The sequence below is a fragment of the Pristis pectinata genome, chromosome 5, assembly GCF_009764475.1.
Source record: "Pristis pectinata isolate sPriPec2 chromosome 5, sPriPec2.1.pri, whole genome shotgun sequence".
Taxonomy (NCBI): domain Eukaryota; kingdom Metazoa; phylum Chordata; class Chondrichthyes; order Rhinopristiformes; family Pristidae; genus Pristis; species Pristis pectinata.
The window spans coordinates 87845755-87865347 of NC_067409.1; the positions used below are offsets into that span (position 1 = coordinate 87845755).

At 39.8% G+C, this 19593-nt stretch overlaps 2 protein-coding genes across 2 annotated transcripts in view; both read left to right on the forward strand.

Moving 5' to 3' along the window:
* LOC127570987 (bile salt-activated lipase-like) overlaps positions 1 to 4322 on the forward strand; it is a 28151-nt gene extending 23829 nt beyond the window's left edge. Inside the window, 4 exon segments of the mRNA XM_052016958.1 lie at positions 829 to 991; positions 1571 to 1777; positions 4093 to 4213; positions 4302 to 4322. Coding sequence (XP_051872918.1) covers positions 829 to 991; positions 1571 to 1777; positions 4093 to 4213; positions 4302 to 4322 — 512 coding nt within the window.
* A 13-nt stretch (positions 4323 to 4335) lies between these two features.
* On the forward strand, positions 4336 to 19517 carry LOC127570988 (carboxylesterase 5A-like). Its single transcript, XM_052016960.1, has 8 exons — positions 4336 to 4444; positions 6771 to 6862; positions 7486 to 7632; positions 8237 to 8347; positions 9410 to 10065; positions 11595 to 11780; positions 17599 to 17772; positions 19031 to 19517. The coding sequence occupies exons 1-8, from the start codon at positions 4336 to 4338 to the stop codon at positions 19515 to 19517; spliced, it is 1962 nt and encodes a 653-aa protein (XP_051872920.1).
* The last annotated feature ends 76 nt before the right edge of the window (positions 19518 to 19593 follow it).

A 19593-nucleotide genomic window follows, 5' to 3' on the forward strand; every position in this document is an offset into this window, starting at 1 on the left:
GCCATTTGGTCTCTCATGCCTGCTGTAGCATTCAATAAGATTGTTGCTGACTTTTTACCCCAGCTCCACTTTTCTGCTCTTATCCCATATCTTTTGATTTCCTTAATATTTAAAAATCTATCGATCTCCGACATTGGAAAACTGGAAGAACAAGGAGACCATGGGTTGCTTCTGATGGAATAGTTCTTTCCAGTTTGTCTGCAACTATGAATAAGCTCCCTAGATGTAGCAATGGAGAGGATTTGATGAAAGTAAGAGCTAAAAATCCATTTTGCAATGTGCAGCGTTCTAAGCCAATCCACTTCCAATCAGAAAAGTCATGGTAAGGATTACATGTTGTAGTGTATAATCTGTTACTGAAAAAAACATCAGTTCCTTTGTCACCCAAGCCTCCTACCTTGCAGCCTCCACAACCTTGAAATCATCCAGAAGTCTGCTGTCATCCAAACGAGAATGAAATTCCATTCTTGTATCTCTCCTATGTTTGCTAGCTTGATTGAGCAACTCATAGAATTTGAAGTATTCATACTTGTTTCCAAACTTTAATGAGTTGTCTCTATCTCTACATCACCCTCAAGTCCTACAACCCTGCAAGATATCTATGGGTTCTTCAACTCTGGATTCTTGTGCATTCTCAATTAGAATCAAACTATCATTAGCTGCCATGTCTTTAATTGATAAGACTTTAGGGAATGGAATGTCCTCCTAAGATATGTCCTTCCTTGAACCATTCCTTCTTTAAAATGTGTCTTAAAAGCTGCTTCTTTGACCTTGGGACATTTTATTATATTAAAGATGCTACATAAGTTTTTGTTATATGTGTTACAGGTTCCTTAGGTGAGGATGTGATGGAGTCAGTTATATTTGAGTACACTGACTGGGAGAATCCAACACAGCTTTCTAGAAGACAGGGTTTGTCGCAACTGTATACTGATATGGAATTTTGTGCCCCAGCATTTGGATCTGCTCAGAAGCATGCCGTGATAGGCAGGTGAGGAGCTTACTAATGGTGGCCAGGCCTGCTAACCATTGTACAAGATTTTATCGCATTAAAGATGTTTTAAAATGCAGGCCCTCTATATAGAATTATAACAAATTTTACAGTATAGGAATAGGCTAATTACAGTAGACTACAGTTTATTTAATAGATCACTTTTGAGTGATAGAAGATCTCCTCATCTCAGAGCTAAAAAGTTACTCCTCATGCTAAGATTTTGACCTCCATTTCTAGATTCCCCAATAAAGGTCGATGAATTCCCAGCATTAACTTGCCAAGCCCCTTAAGTATTCTATATGTTTCACTGAGATCATCTCTCAGTTTTTCTAAATCAGGGTGTTTGAGCAGAGCCAACTCAGGTTCTCCTCATGGGAAAATCCCACTAACCCAGGAATTAATCTGTTGAGACTTTAAAATAACAATATCCTTCCCTAACAGTAGAAAAACTCTTCACAATGCTCCATGTGTAGTTAATAAGGATCGAATCTTCCTAATGATATTTTCCTATGGTCTTGAACACATTTAACTCTGGTTGCAAAAGGTTGCAGGATGATATTCTTTTTTTCTATCCAGAAATGCCAGCTGGACATATGTCTACCAGTTTTCATACCCCTCAAGAATGCCAAATGTAATCTGGCCAGAGTGGATTGGTGCCCTTCATACAGAAGAACTCCACTTTCTCTTTGGGAAACCTTTCTCCCTGCCACAGTGGTACAACCAACAGGAGAGGGAGTTGAGCCAGGCCATGATGAACTACTGGTCCAACTTTGCGAAAACAGGGTAAGTCAAATAAGCAGGTGAAGACAGATAGGAAACACCCAGCAGTAGGATAACAGAGACAGGATCACTCAAGTGAGCATAGGCTCCATGGAGTTATGGGATGTTGAGAGAAGGAGTTTGTCTGGTAGTCATAGTGGTGGTGTGAGCAAGGTTCAGTGGGGTGCAGCTAGTGGAGCCACTGCCTCACTATGTCAGAGATCTGGGTTTGGATCTGACCTTGGATGCTGTCTGTGTGGCGTTGTATGTTCTCACCTGTGACCGTGTGGATATCCCCCAGGTGCACTGGTTTCCTCCTACATCCCAAAGACGTGCAGATTTGTGGTTAATTGGCCACTGTAAATTGCCTCCAGTATGTAGGTGAGTGGTAGAATCTGGAGGAGTTGATGGGACTGTGGGGAGACTAAAAGAATGGGATTAATATCGAGTTTGTTTTAAAAATGTGGTTGATGATCAGCACAAACTCAGAGGGTTGAAGAGCATGTTTCTGTGCTGCATCTTCCTGTGACTGTGTGACTCTATGGGTGTGAGGTCATTCGATGCAAAATGGGGGTGGATATAACAAAACTAAGCTCCCAGATAAGGAACAGTTTATTTCTTCCATCATTTGACAATGAAGAATCCAATCAATAGAGTTCCCACATATTAGCACGTGTGTCCTACAAATTAGGGTACCGCTGAAGGAACTGCCTTCAGCAATGAGGTGCAACCTTAATAAGTGATTGAATATCAACTTCAGTCATCACAGGTCCCTTTAGAATGATTTGGTTGAAATCATCCAAGATGAATATTCACATATATCCAATAGTGGGGGATAGCCAACCTTCCAGAATAGTCATGATGATTCCAGAAATCCTCTTGGACATTGTTGTGAGTAGAATCAGGAGAAAATCATAAGGTTGATAACAAAGGTAATGTGTTTTACCTTTATTATCTTCATATGCTTTTGACAGGGCATTTGAAGGGCTTGTAATGTAATCTCTAGGAATACTCCAAAGAGGGTTGGAAGCCTTGATCTGCATAATACCTTTGAGATTGTGGCTGAAATTCCTTGATGCAAGTCCCAAATCTGAAGGAACACAAGGCCAGTCCATATCTTTTTCACCCATCACTTACATTCTCCCTGACTTACACTGGTCCCCAGCTCTCCAAGGTTTTCCATTTCAAAGTTCTCATCCTTGTTTTCAAACTCCTCCATAGGCTCATTCTCTGTGTCACTGTGACCACCTCTGTAGATCTCAATGCTCCCTCTCTTTCAGACTATTCCTGATTTCCATCTCAGGGATATTATAAGCCATGCCTTTAGCTGACTAGACAGAGACCACTGTCAGCCAGTAGAGGCTAGGTGGGAGCAGTTAGGACCACCAGTAAGTGGGCCAAATCCAGGTCCATCAGAATCACAATAGAATACCAGCAATGAAAGGTAGCACAGCTTTGAAGCACATCCATCAGAATGATGCCAGAGCCCACTGACATCAACTGCCTTATTCCAGACTGGGTACAAGTTGTCACATATTTCCAGTACCCAGGACACCTCTGGTGGTACAGACACACCTCCAAATAGAGTTCATAGTCAGGAAAATCTGTCTGGGTCAGCAACTGCATAATCCTGGTGTAAATATCCAGGTCAACAATATCTGAATTTTGAACCACTGATATTAAAATTTTAGAGTAGTTGACAAGGCTTTTCTTACACAATGACAACCATGAACTTGGGAACCCCCAGACCAATTATAGGCAATGAATTGACTGAAGTGCAGCCGTTGTGTAGCAGTTAGCATAACGCTTTACAGTGCCAGCGACCTGGGTTCAATTCCGGCCACTGTATGTAAGGAGTTTGTATGTTCTCCCCGTGTCTGCGTGGGTTTCCTCCGGGTGCTTCGGTTTCCTCCCACATTCCAAAGACGTACGGGCGCCATGCAAGCATGCTATGTTGGCTGCCGGAAGCATGGCGACACCTGTGGGCTGCTCCCAGAACACTACGCGAAAGATGCATTTCACTGTGTGTTTCGATGTACATATGACTTAATAAAGGTATCTTTTTCTTAAACTCCAACACAATAATCAAAAAGCAGAAAACTGCAGTTACTCTATATCTGAAATAAAAACATTGAATACTGGAAATATTTAACAAGGTCAGGCAGCATCTGTGAAGAGAGAAACAGAGTTATTGTTTCAGGTCACTAATCTTTTATCTTCTCGAATTATGTGGTTTCTGCTCAAATATTTCTGTTTTCATTTCAAGGTCCCACACAGTGTTTTGATAAAATCACCAGAATTGTGATGGTTCTGAAATCCTTGTGTTTTTATCATAACAGGAACCCTAACTATCCTGTATCAGTTCCTGTTGTCTGGCCGGAGCACAGCGTTGAGAAACATTATATGGATCTGAACGTGAACCTAACTGAAAGAATCAGTGGGGAGGAACCTCAGACCAAAGTAAGACTACAATCTCCACATGTCCTCCTTGTAATGCACTTGTCCAGGTATGGAGGACATTCATTAAATATTCCATTTGTGCCCACAGGCAGTTTGCAATGTGGAATGAGCTCATCTCAAAGATGGTCTCCAGAAATATTGATTGTCTTCAGGACCAGATCCCACCACAGAATGGGACAGTTCCACAGCTAATGCCACCCATGGTCACAATCAAGCAAGGGCAAATAAAAGGTACGAAGGCAACATGCCTGAGCTAACAATACAATGCAACATATCACGTACAATTAGTTCTGTGCCCACTTACACAAAAATGCTAATTACTGTGCACACAAATTAATTGTGGCATACTTGCACTCTGTGTCCCCTTGGACTGGCAACTTCAGTGCAGTATTAGTCCACTTGTATCTGAGTCAAAGGTTTGTGAGTTCAAGATCCCTCAGGAAACTTGAGCACAATCCAGGCTGGAACTTCAGTACAGTGCTCCAGAGCTGTCATGGAATCTTTTGGCTGAGTTGTTAAACCACGTCCCCGTTTGCCCTCCCTCTGACAGAGATAGGGGGCATGGGTAGGGGTGGGATTCTGATTAAATCAGAGACAGCAATCACCTTTGGAATAACTTGTGTCGTATACACACAAAACATCACTGATGTGATTTTCCAAATCATGTTTATTATCTTCAGTAGGACAAAGGAAACAAGACTGAGAAGCACCTGGCTGTCGAAAAGTGAATTATTTGACTCTTTCTATAGCTTAAGTTGCTACATCAATCATGTTACAAATAATGAAGAATGCTTCAAAAAGGGAAGAAGGAAAAAAAAGTAGAAGTGGTTGTTACAACCACACACAGTCTACAATATCATTTCAATATGATCCAAAAATAGTTGAAATATCCTCAAAGAGACATGTGGTTGGATTGACCAACTGACCAATCGGCGGGGAATGTCAGCATTCACCCGCATGTCAAGTCAGAAGAATGGATGTATTGACAGAGGCATTGGCTAATCAATGAGGCTCTGACTTTCTGATGCTAATCAAACCCACCCCTCAGAGTGACACTGGGAATTGGTCTTTGTGTCATCGGACAACCTCTGTTCCCAACCATCGTGGCTCCAACAAGATTTTCTGGTGCATCCAGATGTGAATTCAGAGGATGCTTCAGGCTGGGAGGGAGACCTTGGGGGAACTAACTGGCTGGTTTATTCTGTGACATTTTGGATGGAGTGGGCAGGAGTGATCTCAATAGCAACTCTCAAAAAAATTAGTGAATCCTTGAAAACAGCTTTTATCATGTGAAGGTCTTACTAAAGGCAAGTCCCATTAAACAAGTGAGATTTTTATTTAAAAGTGACCCACTTGTAAAGGATGCCATTGGAAAGTTATTTCTGGTACTGGAGCCTAACATTCCACTCCATGGTTCCATAATTGCTTTGCTGTGCTGAGCAATCCTGCAAAGAAGGAATTCTTGTTCTGGTTGCACTTGATAGAAATATTTCTTTAATCACCATTATTAAAAAAATGCAGATTAATTGGTCTGTCAGTTTCAGTTCAGTACCTTGCTTCAGCTGCTATCACAGTTGTGTATTATATTACAGGTTACTTTCATCTTAATGTTCATGTTTCATTTTGCATCCTTGCACAACATGCAACTAACATTTTATTGATCTCCAGTTCAATTGCTCAGCTTATGTAACCAAGGTGCACACTGAAGCCAGCTGCCACATCACATAAAATTTTAGATTTATGTCCAACTAGATCAATAAAGCAAAATTGTCCATACTTTTAGTATAAATGTCCTATTTTTACATTTTTTTCCCCTTCATACTGGGAAAGAAAATTAATAAATATAAAAGTTATCATGTACAGACCATTAAAAGAGCATTTTCTTTAAATCAGGTTTATAAGTCTGCATACGGTGTGTGAAAGTATAGTATTTACATGGATTGAAGTAGTCTATGGCTACAATGATTATATTTTCATTCCCAAGTGCAATACATTCTAACATATCGAGTAAATGTAATAAATGAGATGCATTAAGTTTCATGCCGTGTTTAACAAATGCCCAGCTGCTTCAGTCTACCCCATTTTATTTTAAGTCAAACCCTTGGCAGCATAGAAGGAGGCAATTTTATTATATCAACCATTGAAATCATGCTTAAAGTCCAATCAAGCTGTCTGTAGCCTGCAGAACATAACAGCACAAGTCTTGTCATTATGTCTTCAAATATTTAAGTAAATGCCTAAGGGCTTTGGTTTAACATCTTATCAAAATATGCCTTTCTGATAGTGCAGCACTTCCTCACTTCTGTAGTAGAATAACCTGGATTACATACTCAAGTCTCTGCAACAGAATTTATGTCCACATTTTTTTTGATTTAGAGTCAAGAGTGCTATCCACTGAACCAAGGCTGATTCCTACAGATGTGTCTGGTAAAGTTTCATGCAACAATCAGTGACATCATCATTGCAAAAATAGCTCACTCTAGGTTTTTTCTCATGCACATTGCTACAACCAAGTATTTACTGCAGATATTTACAGCGGTTCACATTGCTTCCTAAGGTTTCAATGTTGAAGATTTCCTGGGAGGATTCCTACAGGTTTTCTTGGGAATACCTTATGCATCCCCTCCAGTTGGAGATCTCCGTTTCAAGGTAGGCCTTTGTATTGACCAATGCCATCCCTCTGCTAAATCATTTGAAAGCTTCCCTTCACATCAGTCTGCTGAGAATAAGAAACTAGAGTCCTTCAGAGTGCTATATGGAGGCCTAATGCTTTCTTACAGGGAGAGAAATTATTGACAATGTTGCCTTCAGTTTCCCCTCCTCTCTCTTTCCTTAGGAATCTCCTTGAAATGTGTCTACTTGGTCAAGCTTTTAGTCACCTGTCCTAATATTTCTTGTCATACTTTGTTTGATAAAAATTTGTAAACAAGAGTGATATAGAGATGCACGCTGAACCATATTGTTCACAGGCTCAGTCACCTAATCAATCCCAAGTTGAATTTCCAAAGCTATATACACACTGTCACAAAGGCCACCTAACTTTGCACCTGCAACCTCACCCATCCCTGACACTGCCTCAGCCATCTGCCTCTGAAACCCACATCCATGTTTTGGTATCATCCAGATTCAATCGTCCAATGCCCTCTTATCCAGGCTCCCATCCTTCAACTCATTCCAAATTCCACTGCTTCTATACTCTCATACATCAGGTTGTGACATTGATGGAAGTTGTTTATGAGGTTTCTCCTTTTCACAAGTTTTTTGTGTGTTAGCCACCTGAGGATGCCAGTTCATGGAGTGGGACAATGGATGCAACACAGCTAAAAGCTGCTTGTCCTCAGTCTCTCAGTGAGTTACCAAGGAGAATCAACTACACAAGTGAAGACTGCCTCTACCTAAATGTCTATGCACCAATCAGGGTAAGAAATAACTCAAAAATTCAGTAAATCCTTTTGTCTTCCAGTTTATCTCCAGCTGTCTTTATGGACATCATGGTATGACTATTAGTGTTGTAAGCTGAGATTTTGCTGCTGCTAGCACCACTGTTCTTCACCACAGGCAGTCTTCATCCACAGTCTGTGGGATCTTTTACTAGATGTTAGCCCACAGGTCAATGGGGGAAACACTGTTGCCTCTGAGTCAGAAAACTAGGGTTCAACTCCCACTTCAGAAATCTCATCACATAATCCAAGCTGACATTCCAGTCCAATACTGAGGTTAAACTCGAATAAAACTTCCAGGAAACTGCAATTGATTGCTTCCCATGAAAAAAATGTAGCCAGGTTTTAATCTGAAGAACAAACTTTATTTATATAACAAATAAAACACAAGAATTAAATTCAAATATCTAGTTTGTTTTATTTTTCTTTTTGATAAATTGCCACAAGAGAATTTTCATGTCAAAAATTTGAATCATTTGACACCACTGATTGTTAATACTGGTTGGTATAATTTGCTCTGAAATTATGTTGCTAGTTATTTGCACTGCAGGTTTTATAAAAATATATGTATTTCTGTTAACAGACAGGCAATAGTACTCTGTCTCTCCCAGTGATGGTTTACATTCACCATGGTTCCCTGCAATCAGGAGCGGCTGGGATCTATGACATGAAGAACCTTGCAGCCTATGGACAGGTAAGAAAGGAGCGCAAGTGTTTGCCAATTTGTGAACGTAAGGAAAATAAAAACACTCAGCTTGTTTTCTTGGACCAGTCCGTGGTCTAAGTTGGAAAAACTCTTTTTACCATGTTAATTCTTAAACTTAGACTTATCTGTCATTTTACATTTAATGCATAGCGTATAAGTCATGCTGACTGGGTCCGACGGTATTGATCTAGTTGGACATAAAACTAAAATTTTATGTGATGTGGCTGCTGGCTTCAGTGCAATTATTTTTGTCTTTACATAGTTCTTTAGAATTATGTTTGTATCTTTACATAGTACTCTGGAGAACAATGTGAAAAAGTATTAGAAAGATTTGCAGGCTAATTACTAGTTTCACAGTTCACAATATGAATGCTGTGTTCATGTCCACAACCATTTTTTACAGCAACCAATAGAGTTGTTAGTTTCTCACGGTGGGGGTATTAGATGGGCTCCCATACCTGATACGACAAAGTGTGATGGGATGCCACTCCCCCAATCCAATATTGTATGTCAACACAGAATTCAGAGATGAAGCTCTTACCGCCATCTGTGGGAACCATCTGTAACAGGATTCAAAGTCACTCCCCCAATCCAATATTGTATGTCAACACAGAATTCAGAGATGAAGCTCTTACTGCCATCTGTGGGAACTATCTGTAACAGGATTCAAAGGGGTTATTGTTTTAAAACAATATAAAGCAATATTTTTTTTCAGATTTGATTTCCTTAATGAACAGATTTTCTTTGTGATACTGTTAGAGAGAGCAGGAGTAGAGATTCAATTAAGTACAAGGAAAAATATATTAAATTCAATAATAAATTAAATGAAAAGTAATTCACAGTGAGCAAAGTTCCTGATAAGCATGTTATGGGTGTTGAAATTAAAAGACACTCATTAAAATACCTCAACTTATTTAGAACACTTATTCAAGTGACCTTGGTATGTGTTTCTTATTTCAGGACCTACATGAACCTATGCAATAGCCAATTGCTGTTTCTGGGTTTGATCAGTCAGTTCTGTGCTTTGATTCAATTAATTGAACTTTTCAGGTTGTGGTGGTGGAGTTCAACTACCGCCTTGGACCGCTTGGCTTTCTTAGCACGCTGGATGTGAATGCTCCTGGCAACGTCGGTTTCTTGGACATGTGCAAAGGGCTTCAGTGGATAAGAGACAACATCCAGAGTTTTGGGGGAGATCCCAACAGTGTTACATTATTTGGTCATGGGGCTGGAGGATTAGCAGTGAATTATCTTCTACTGTCACCCCTAACCAGAGGTCTCTTCCATAAAGCTATCTCCAGTAGTGGCAACGCCTTGGTAACGGGTTCCATTGCAAAGCCTGGTGACTATTACTCTGACCCTCTTGTTGCTACTCAAGAACTGGCCAAAGCACTAGATTGTCCAGTTGATAATAATGTAAAGATGGTGGGCTGTCTCCGAACAAAACCAGCGGAATCTCTTCTTGATGCTCCTGTGCCTAGGTCAAAATATGGAGTAAAGTTCCCTCCTGTCATTGATGGAGTTTTCTTACAGGAGCCACCTTGGGACTCACTTCTCAAAGGAAACTACATGGAAGTTCCTTATATAATAGGACTTACCAATGATGAGGAAGGAGCTGAGCTCGCTAATCTTTTGGGTAATGATAACGGAATTGCCACAGAGACTTATCATAAGATGGTGCTGGAATATGCTAGTGCTCATTTTCGGTATGTACAATTTTTGTCCTTTTCTGTTGAATTTTTCTACCCTAATTGACTTCCTACTGAAGCTGCCACCTCAGATTCTTGCTGGGATACTGTTTCAGGAGAGTTGTCATGGAATCATAGAGTCATACTGTACAGAAACAGGCCCTTCAGCCCACTATGTCCATGCTGCCATCAAGTACCTATCTGTACTAATTACATTTATTACTCTTGGTCCCTAATCTTCTATGCATTGGCAATTCAAGTTCTTATCTAGAGATTTCTTAAATGTTGAAATTTTCTGCCTCTACCACCCCATCAGGCTGTGTATTCCAGATTCCAATCACATTCTGGGTGAAATTTTTTTTCCTCAGATCCCCTCTAAACTTCCTGCACCTTTTCCGAACATGTATCCTCTGATTTTAGATACCTCTGCTATGGGGAAAGTTTCTTGCTATCTACCGTATCAATAATCCTTACAATTTTGTATACTTCAATACCTTAGTCAGGTCTTCCCTCATCCTCCTCCAGGTCATCATAACTCTGTTTTAAAAACATTATTAGTAGCAATAGCATCCCAAAATAAAATGCAATATTCAACATTCATGTGTTTGAATCATTATTTGATAATATGCACAGTATGTATCAATCTACATTTCCTATTCCATGAAGTTCTGAGAGCAATTGAGGCCGAGCAATACAAATCATTTGCAAATTACATTAGGAATTTAAGGTTTCCTTTCCACTAAGTTCCTATTGCCAACAGAAATTTAATTCAGCCACTGGCCTAAAGTTTATTTTGATTTAATCCTCATTCTCTCCCTTCCCTTCATCCTGATTTTCATTCTGCTATGCTAGTATTTTTCTTGCCTGGTTATTAAATATACTTGTTACTTTCTCCTGAAGATCTTGTGGAAAATCATTCTTTGGGATGAACATTAGGAGCAATATGAGACATGCTTTGTTGTACATCTGGCATGCTGGGGAGGAAGAAGTGACTTTCTATCCATGGTTGCCAAAGGTGACAGCTTCCTTTACATTACAACTGGGACTGTTATTATTTAATTGTTTGTTATGATTAGGCAATAACTACATTTTTGTTATGTCATGCAATCATCTAACTGATAGGTGGCACACCAGAGGCAGCATGGTCTTTACTCATCTAGCCAATCCTATGTTCCTTGAAAGCATCAATGGAGTTCCTACCAACACCTTCTGTAGATCTCCTTTTGTACCATTTATATTTTAACACCAGTGCAGTTGGCAAAGGAATGGTGATGAGATAAAGGCAACACCACTTTAGCTAATGGTGTTTACTGTTTGATAGAGGTATGTTTTATTTCAAACATGGGGTTCTCAATAGTAAGTCTTCTCAGAAAAAAGCCCACTGTCAAATTATTGCATTCTGCTTCTCCCAACAAATCCAATGTGGATGAGCCTGATTCTAGTTTTGGAGTTTTTCAAATGCATTGCTGGTTTCTATGTAATGAAAGTCAAACTTATCCTCCAAGCTGTAAAATAGAAAAAATAACTCCACGTGTTATTTCCTACAGATATAATCCAGGTCAGATTGCAGATGTCATTGGCTATTCTTACAGAGACTTCAGCCATCCAAATGACCCAAAAGCACTCAGAAATGGGTTCAGAGACCTGGTTCAGGACCATAAGTGGTTAGCACCAAGTTACCAATTAGCAGACCAACATTCAACCAGGGCAGATACCTTTCTGTACATCTACAGGTAAGGTACTCCGTAGCTGTAAATTTGCTTGAACAATCCTATATTTATATAGAGTGCCTGATGTTTTTGAAAAAGCTATGCATAATTTGCTTTTGCATTAATATAGTTGATTCCCCACTTCTAGAGAAAAATACATTAAAGATTTTGTTGCTGTTTCAATTCATCTCCCACTTTTCTTTTGATCTTACTTGCTGTTGTTTGTATACATGTCATTCAGCTCAATGGTAGTACCACATGAATTAGTCTATGCATTTAAATTACAATCTAGGATTTGAGCATAAAATCTAAAACTGGTTCCCAGTCTGGAATGCAATTAGCTTTTGGTGGTGCTGTTTCTCTTAAACCAAGGACTTTTCTCCGTGTTCCGGTTCATCATAAAGATGCTGTTGGGGTGAATTCAAAAAGAGGGAATTTTGCCTGTGTCTACCCAACTTCAAATACCTCACCAAAACTGTTTAATTTTCCATTTATTTCATTATCTGTGGCACCATGTAGATTGGTTGTCATATCTGCCTACAAAACAACAGTCCCTGAATTGAAGAATAATCTTCAGTGATTCTAAAGAACTTTAAGACAGCTTGAAGATGGGGAAGGGCAGAAATAAATCAATGTCTTTATTGTATTTCTTTTCTCTCCCTTTCTTCCTCTCCCTTAATGAATCGTGCACTTGTGCAGTTATCATTCATATATGTTTGGTCATGGGTGAAGAGGCCAAAAATGGATCATGGCTGCTTGAGAGAGTGCTCTCTAAAAATCCAAACTTAATGCATGCACTGCAATCTTCTTATCTGCCTTTATTCAAATTAAGATTATCAAGTTTGCCTGCTTTTGCTACTTGTGCATTTTAAAATTGTAGATCCTCACTATCTTTAGTTATGAATTCCAAATTAACACATATTGTACTAATTTTATCCTTCATTAGTTTCTTTTGCAGAGCTTTTACATCAGCAGTAATCCTGAGCCTAATGAATTTTTGGAAAGCTTTCAATATTCTCTGCAGAATAATAATAATTTGTAAGGAGAATGTTAAACAATTAGCTCAAAGCTACTTGAAAGCTAAGACTGGCACTAATCATTTGAATTGCGGGTAATTTCAGGCCACAAGTCAGTATGCTTGGAGAAGTGGGTGATATAATTTGTATAACTCTTTTATTTAATTTGCTTTCAGTGAGTTCTTTCTAGTCTTTATTCCTTAGTAATGTAAAAATCCAGTTAATTAATTCATTGGAGATCTGAGGTTGACCTTTCAGCTCCTGCATACAGATGTGTCTCCTCTGTTAATACAGGTCATTGTAACATTTAAAAAGAAGCCATAAGTTCAAAGCAAAAGCAGGCGCAGGGATCACAATGCATGATTAGCCCATGCACATTGTTTCAGATGGATGCAGCACGCTAAATTTTGACTGCTGGCTCACACATGTGATTGGTGAGTGCGATCAGTGCTGATTGTGCCTCACCATACCAGCAGGGGGCCAATTTCACAAGTAGCTTGCACCATTTAAAGTTGGGTGAAATGTTTAAAGCCAGCCTGCACATTTTTAATAATAGAATCTATTGTGGCTTCTTCTATTGAGAATAATTCTAGCTCACTTTGACAAAGAACATCAAGGAAACAGCATTATTTATTATAGTAGTCAAATTTTGCAATGATACAAAATGATGTTTCGGTAGGTAACCATGACATTCTTTCTTAAGGTAACAGCAACCCACAACCTCAGGACTGTAGTTACACATAGAAGCTGGTAGATGTATACCACAAACTCAGAGCTGCAATACGGCTCCGGCAGATACTGGCAGCATTCTGACCCATGAGACATGAAGAATAGCATTGCACTGGAAGTGGTGGCGGAGGTACAAGTGGGAACAGAGTTCTTTATCTTTATCCATGAGGCACTCCAAACATCCTTTGCCAACAATGCCAGCAGTCAAGCTCCAAGGACCAGGATGATGTACCACAACAAGATAAATAACTTCTCACAGGTGATCAGGGAGAATGAATGCATCTTCAAATGCTACATCCCTTGACCTGTACGATTGGTATGCAAGACAAGTTTTTCACTGTACCTCGGTACAAGTGACAATAATAAACCAATACCAACAACTGCACCACAAGCTTCAGACTATGTCCTACAGGCACTGTAGTGTAGCGGTTAGCGTAACGCTTTACAGCACCAGCAACCCGGGTTCAATTCCTGCCACTGTCTGTAAGGAGTTTGTATGTTCTCCCTGTGTCTGCATGGGTTTCCTCCGGGTGCTCTGGTTTCCTCCCACGGTCCAAAGACGAATGGGTTAGGAAGTTGTGGGCATGCTATGTTGGCACTGGAAGTGTGGCGACACTTGCGGGCTGCCCCCAGAACACAACACAAAAGATGCATTTCACTGTGTGTTTCAATGTACATATGACTAATAAAGAAATCTTATCTTATTTTATCTTATCTTACCAACAATATCTATCAGAACTCTACACAGTATTCAAATGTTCCACTGTACTCTCAATGAATGCTGAAGTCTGAAGCCTTCACACCCACACCTCCCAGCTTGCACACACTATCATCTGTTCAGTTATGGCATGCATATTACCCAAGTACATTATGCAACCCTCACTAACACACTTCCCATTGCCTTGCTGGAAAAACAGCACATAATCTCAGGCAGGAGCTGAGTTAATCAGTGGTGGCATCATCTTCCCCATGGAGGATAAGAGAGCTAGCCTCCACTGGAGTGGGCATTACTGAGAACATTGCCAATGTGGAGCTGAAATCAAAAAGCATAATAGTGTCCTCATACCCAATCCTCCTCCACATATCCTATTCACCTCTTATCCCACAATCTTTTCTGATATGTAATCTGCTGACAATCTAAGTCTCTTACCCTCTCCACTATCTTCAACACAAACATTCCCTGGTGTCTTTCTCCTTTCAGACAGAAAGGAAATGCAACCTACCCAGGCAGTAGGAGAATAAGACTAATGGTTTACGAACAGTCTGAACCACCAGCTGAGTTACTGAAACTAAATAGTTAAGCAATCAACTTACAAGAAGAAAGTGGCTGTAGTAAGTTACCAGCATGTGTGGCCTGCATCTCAGGGTGGGAAATAAAGGTAGCACAGGTGTGAACTGGAGAAAGAGGCCACATATAGTTCACACCTGTACTCTGCTGTGGAAGACCAAGATGAGCCAACAGAATAAAACTGATAGGTATGCACAATAAAATGCCTGGTGCATTGGCTGGTTCACCAGAGAGCTTGGATGTATTAAGAATCATGGAGGAGAACAGCACCAACTTTGCACAGGGCACTGCACAGACCTTGAAGCCCACCCTTGAAAGTGTGAAAATGATAGACAACATCATTAATACATCGGTGGATCCAATCATAAAAAAGAATTTGACAGCCAATATCCCAGTATTCAATGCAGTTCAGTGTCTAGATTTTACAATAGAAGATCAAACTTCATTGATTCGTGGTCAGACTGTTGTTATTGTGGTTGCCAATACCAATGTTCAAAGGGCCAAATGGAATTTTGTAACAACCAATCATCCTGTAGCATATTATTAGCATTGTTGAGGCTCTGCCCAAGGGGGTGGCAGCGGCTTTGTGCATCACATTTAATTATCTTACCACTGTCACTCCTTCAGTGTTGTTGCTGCTCAAGCCGGATTCTGTAGTATGAATTTGGGCCTTTTAGGCTGCTCAAAGTCATTGGCAGGTTCCTCCACTGGAAGTCAGGAGCCTTGCATCAGCCACATTACAGCCTCCAGTCTGGAACTTGTAAATGCATATGAAAGTTGAGCACAAAGGAAATGCATTAGGTAGATTAGCGAATGTTTCAATGCAATTTGGCAGACTTTGTTTGCAACTTTTTATTCTGCAATGTTTACTTTCTGTTGACTTTTATTTTTGTACCATGGCCAAATAGATATTGAATTGATCAGCATGTTGTAGATGCATTTTACGTGCAATACTACAGTAATGAACTGGTTACCAGTACATAGCCCTAATAGGCTATTAGCCCTTATAGGCTATTAGCCCTTATAGGTTGCGATGTTAACCAGTTATGTTTTTAGCATGAAATTTGACCATGTTAACAAAATGTAACAATATACTTGGCTGGGGGTTTCTGGTCAGTGGCAAGCCACCCATGATCAACACTAGCCTATATGCTATCTACACTTACCTTGTGTGGATTCTCCAGCAGTAAGATTCTCCTTCTTTCCTGGAGCCTTAATGGCAAGGCCCTGCTGATGGGAGTGGGATGAGGGGCTGAGTGAGTGAAGATAAGTGGCACAATTGCCACATGCACCCCAACTCTAATCATTGGCACAGCAAAGCCTAACATGGGGCAATGCAATACACCTTTTCACAGGCAGTCACCGGGGAGTTATGCCACCCTTTACAACATCTATTAAAGGCATACTGGAATGCACATACTCCTGGGGTCATGGCACCTGGAAAAGTTCACATCTCAGGTGCATTCTTAATTATATCTATGATGACCTTCAAGTTTCATAACTAAAGCTCTTGCTTATTGGGAGGAGCATTCAACCAGCAACAGTTCATTGTCAACCAGTTAATCAGCTGTTTTGATTTGAATTGATTTTAATCTATTCAATTATTTACTTGTATTTTTAAGTTTTTTCATATTTTAATTTTATTTTTTAATAATTTTATGATATTTAATAGTATTTTTATTTTTTTAATAGTGTTTTGTTTACAAAGACGAGAATGTTGCAGGACTTGAGGGCCTCAGTTATAGGGAGAGGTTGGTTTGCCTCAGACTTTATTCATTGGAGCATAGGAGACTGAGGGGTGATCTGAAAGAGGTGTATAAAATCATGAGGGGCATAGATAGGATAAATGTAGACAGTCTTTTTTCCCAGGGAAAGGGAATCAAAAACTACAGGGCATAGGTTTAAGGTGAGAGGGAAAAGATTTAAAAGTGCTGTGAGGAGCAACTACTTCAATCAGAGGCTAGTGTGCATGTGGAACGAGCTGCCAGAGGAAGTGGTTGAGGCAGGTACAATAACAACATTTAAAAGATAGCTGGATGGGTACATGGATGTGGAAGGTTCAGAGGGATATGGGCCAAACACAGGCAGATGGGACTAGCTTAGATGGGCATCCTAGTTGGCAAGGACGAGTTGGGCCGAAGGGCCTGTTTCCATGCAGTATTGCTCAATGACTCTATATCAGAGACTGCTCATGGTTACTCATTCCTTGTAGGGGCAGACTGGTGAGCTCAGACACTTTGATGGTCAACAGATCTGGGGCATAAAAACACCAGTTATAATCCCAGTACTGTAAATGAGGAAATCATTACTTGTGTTGTTTCCTACAATCTGAAATAGAAACAAGATAATTAATAAACTTTAGCATTTGTGCCATTGCATATGTGACTGAAGATATTGGTTTTTAGTCATTTGTGTGTGATTAAAATAAAACATGTTTCACATTCATGGCCTTCAGAAGGGATTTGACTGGTCAGCCTAACTCCACCACACAAACGTTGTGAAACATTGGTGTCATTCTAATCTTATTGCTTTGCACTCATGAAAGTGAGCAAGCAAACTCCTTTTCACACAAAAATGAAATTAATCAGTTAAATGTGGAAAAGAAGTTCCTTTACTCTGACCTCAAGACTCCCTCTAGTGGAGCAATGTTGACCAATTTCTGAATTTCCTTTTTTGGACTCTTTAACTATAATATTGAGACAGTTTTCTACTGGTGGTTGCTCCATTAGAACTACGCAGCATTTCCTGATAGAAGGCTTAGTTTTGTACTCAGAAAAAACAATATTCAAAAAACTAATTTTCTTTCCAGCCATCCTGCCTCCTCCTCTGGGAATTCTTCATGGATTGGAGCTTCTCATTTGGATGATTTGCTTTACCTGTTTGGAGATCCGGTTGCCAAAAATCCAACGCAAGAATACAATGAAATGGAGAAACAAATGTCTCTCAGGCTCATGGCTTATTGGACAAATTTCGCACACAATGGGTAGGGGAATGTTTTCAGTGAATATTTAAGAAAGTTCATTCCATTTTCAGCAAATTCTTAACATTGGGCTAGATTGCATTCAAGGTAGCCATCAATGCAAGTGTCAGCACATTCTGGACTTGCAGGGATGTGCACTGCAACACAGAAGTGCAGAATACACTTAAGGTCAGGTGCAGGTACAGGTGCAGGTGCAACTGATTGACTGCTGTGTCACTGGACTATGCCCCAAGTCCAGGTACACTTCCTAATTGTAGTGAGGATTGAGTAACTTTTATTTGACCCCCTCAAGTAAACCCTTTTATCTGAATGGAATTATTGTCCTTCTCTTAAAAGGCAAGTAGTTATGTTTTTTTTAGTTAATATTAATATTTTATCAAGTTGCATGGGTAGAAGATGCATTATTTTTTAATAATGTAAATGTTTTAATATCAGTACATGTTCCAGTTCTCTAAATATCAGACATTTAGAGAACCGGAACATGCACTGATGTTAGAAGCTCTCAGTACCATAGCATGCATGAGAACTAGCATTGCTTCCCATCAAACCAGTCGAGGTCTGACCCCTGAATTTACTCCACTGAGGCCTGTTGCCACTCACAGACCACTCTGCTTTGCAAGATGGCTTTAACAGTGAGGACTCCAGTTTGGATCAACACAGCCACAATGAAATACACCAGGCATTTCATTGTGCAGCCATGAGCTTGCCTCAGGGTGCAAACAAGAGACAGGCCAAATCAAACATGATCCATCCCAAATGCTTGACTTATCATTTCCCTTCCACCATTCATTACCTAATAGCCACTGCAGGTAGGTTGCTGGGCTGAGTGAATCTTTGCACCATCAGTCCAAATACACTTTGAAATATATTTGCATGGTTTCAAAGCACCTTTCATTTAAGCTTTCAGCCAAAGCAAAGAATCCTTCTTGTGACCTTGGACTTTTGATAGGTATTGGAATGTAATTTGACAAGTTACCAGAATTCCCTTTAATATTGTATTTACAAGATAAGTAAAAGTCAGAGCTAAGCCATTGTAACATCAGCAAGTTAACTTTCCACACTAATAATGATGCCTTTCTGGAACTCTTCCCAATGAAGAGCTTGCATATATGCAAAGCTGGAGAATGATGTTAGTTTTAAGCAAAGGTGGCATCATATATAGAATTGGGATTCTGATCAACCATGCACTGACAGTGGTATAAACAGGCATGAAGGGCTGAGTGGTCTACACCTATTCTTAACTTTTCTTTAAATTTAACAGTAACCCAAACAGAGGACCACACAGGATATCAAGCTGGCCTAAATACACAGTCACCAACAGAGAATTTGTGAACTTCACTGCAGACACATCAGATTGGACAGGCAATTCTTACCGGGGTCAACAGACTGCCTTTTGGAACAGAATTGCCCTCAAGATGCAATCTGTAGAATGGTGTAATGAAAATGGACCGACACCTTTACCTGTGAATACTACAGCCACTGTCAGACCAACCACCACACAGTCTCCAGAGCTATGTAATGGGTTTACACAAGATATTCTGTCAATGAATCTGACTGCTGAAGAAATAATCACTGCATTTTATGTTGCCTTTGCTCTCTTATTTGTTGAGGCCTTCTTGATTTTAGGATTGCTGTACAAATTGTACATGCAACAGAAAAAGTTAAGGAAATTACAAGGTCTGCTAGTTCCATCTGATGTACCTTTAAAGGGAATTATTGATGAAAATAAACATCATACTAAATTTTGAAAACTCACTTACTTAAGTACAAAGCACTTGGGCTTTACAAGTTAATCCACGTTGGAAAAAGTAAAACAATGCAAAT

Bases quoted from the DNA above. Each gene is read 5' to 3' on its own strand.
- LOC127570988 (XM_052016960.1), top strand. From the start codon at position 4,336: ATGGTCTCCAGAAATATTGATTGTCTTCAGGACCAGATCCCACCACAG. The intron at 7,633-8,236 runs GTAAGAAATAAC...TTCTGTTAACAG, and splicing joins ATGTCTATGCACCAATCAGG to ACAGGCAATAGTACTCTGTC. The intron at 8,348-9,409 runs GTAAGAAAGGAG...TGAACTTTTCAG, and splicing joins ACCTTGCAGCCTATGGACAG to GTTGTGGTGGTGGAGTTCAA.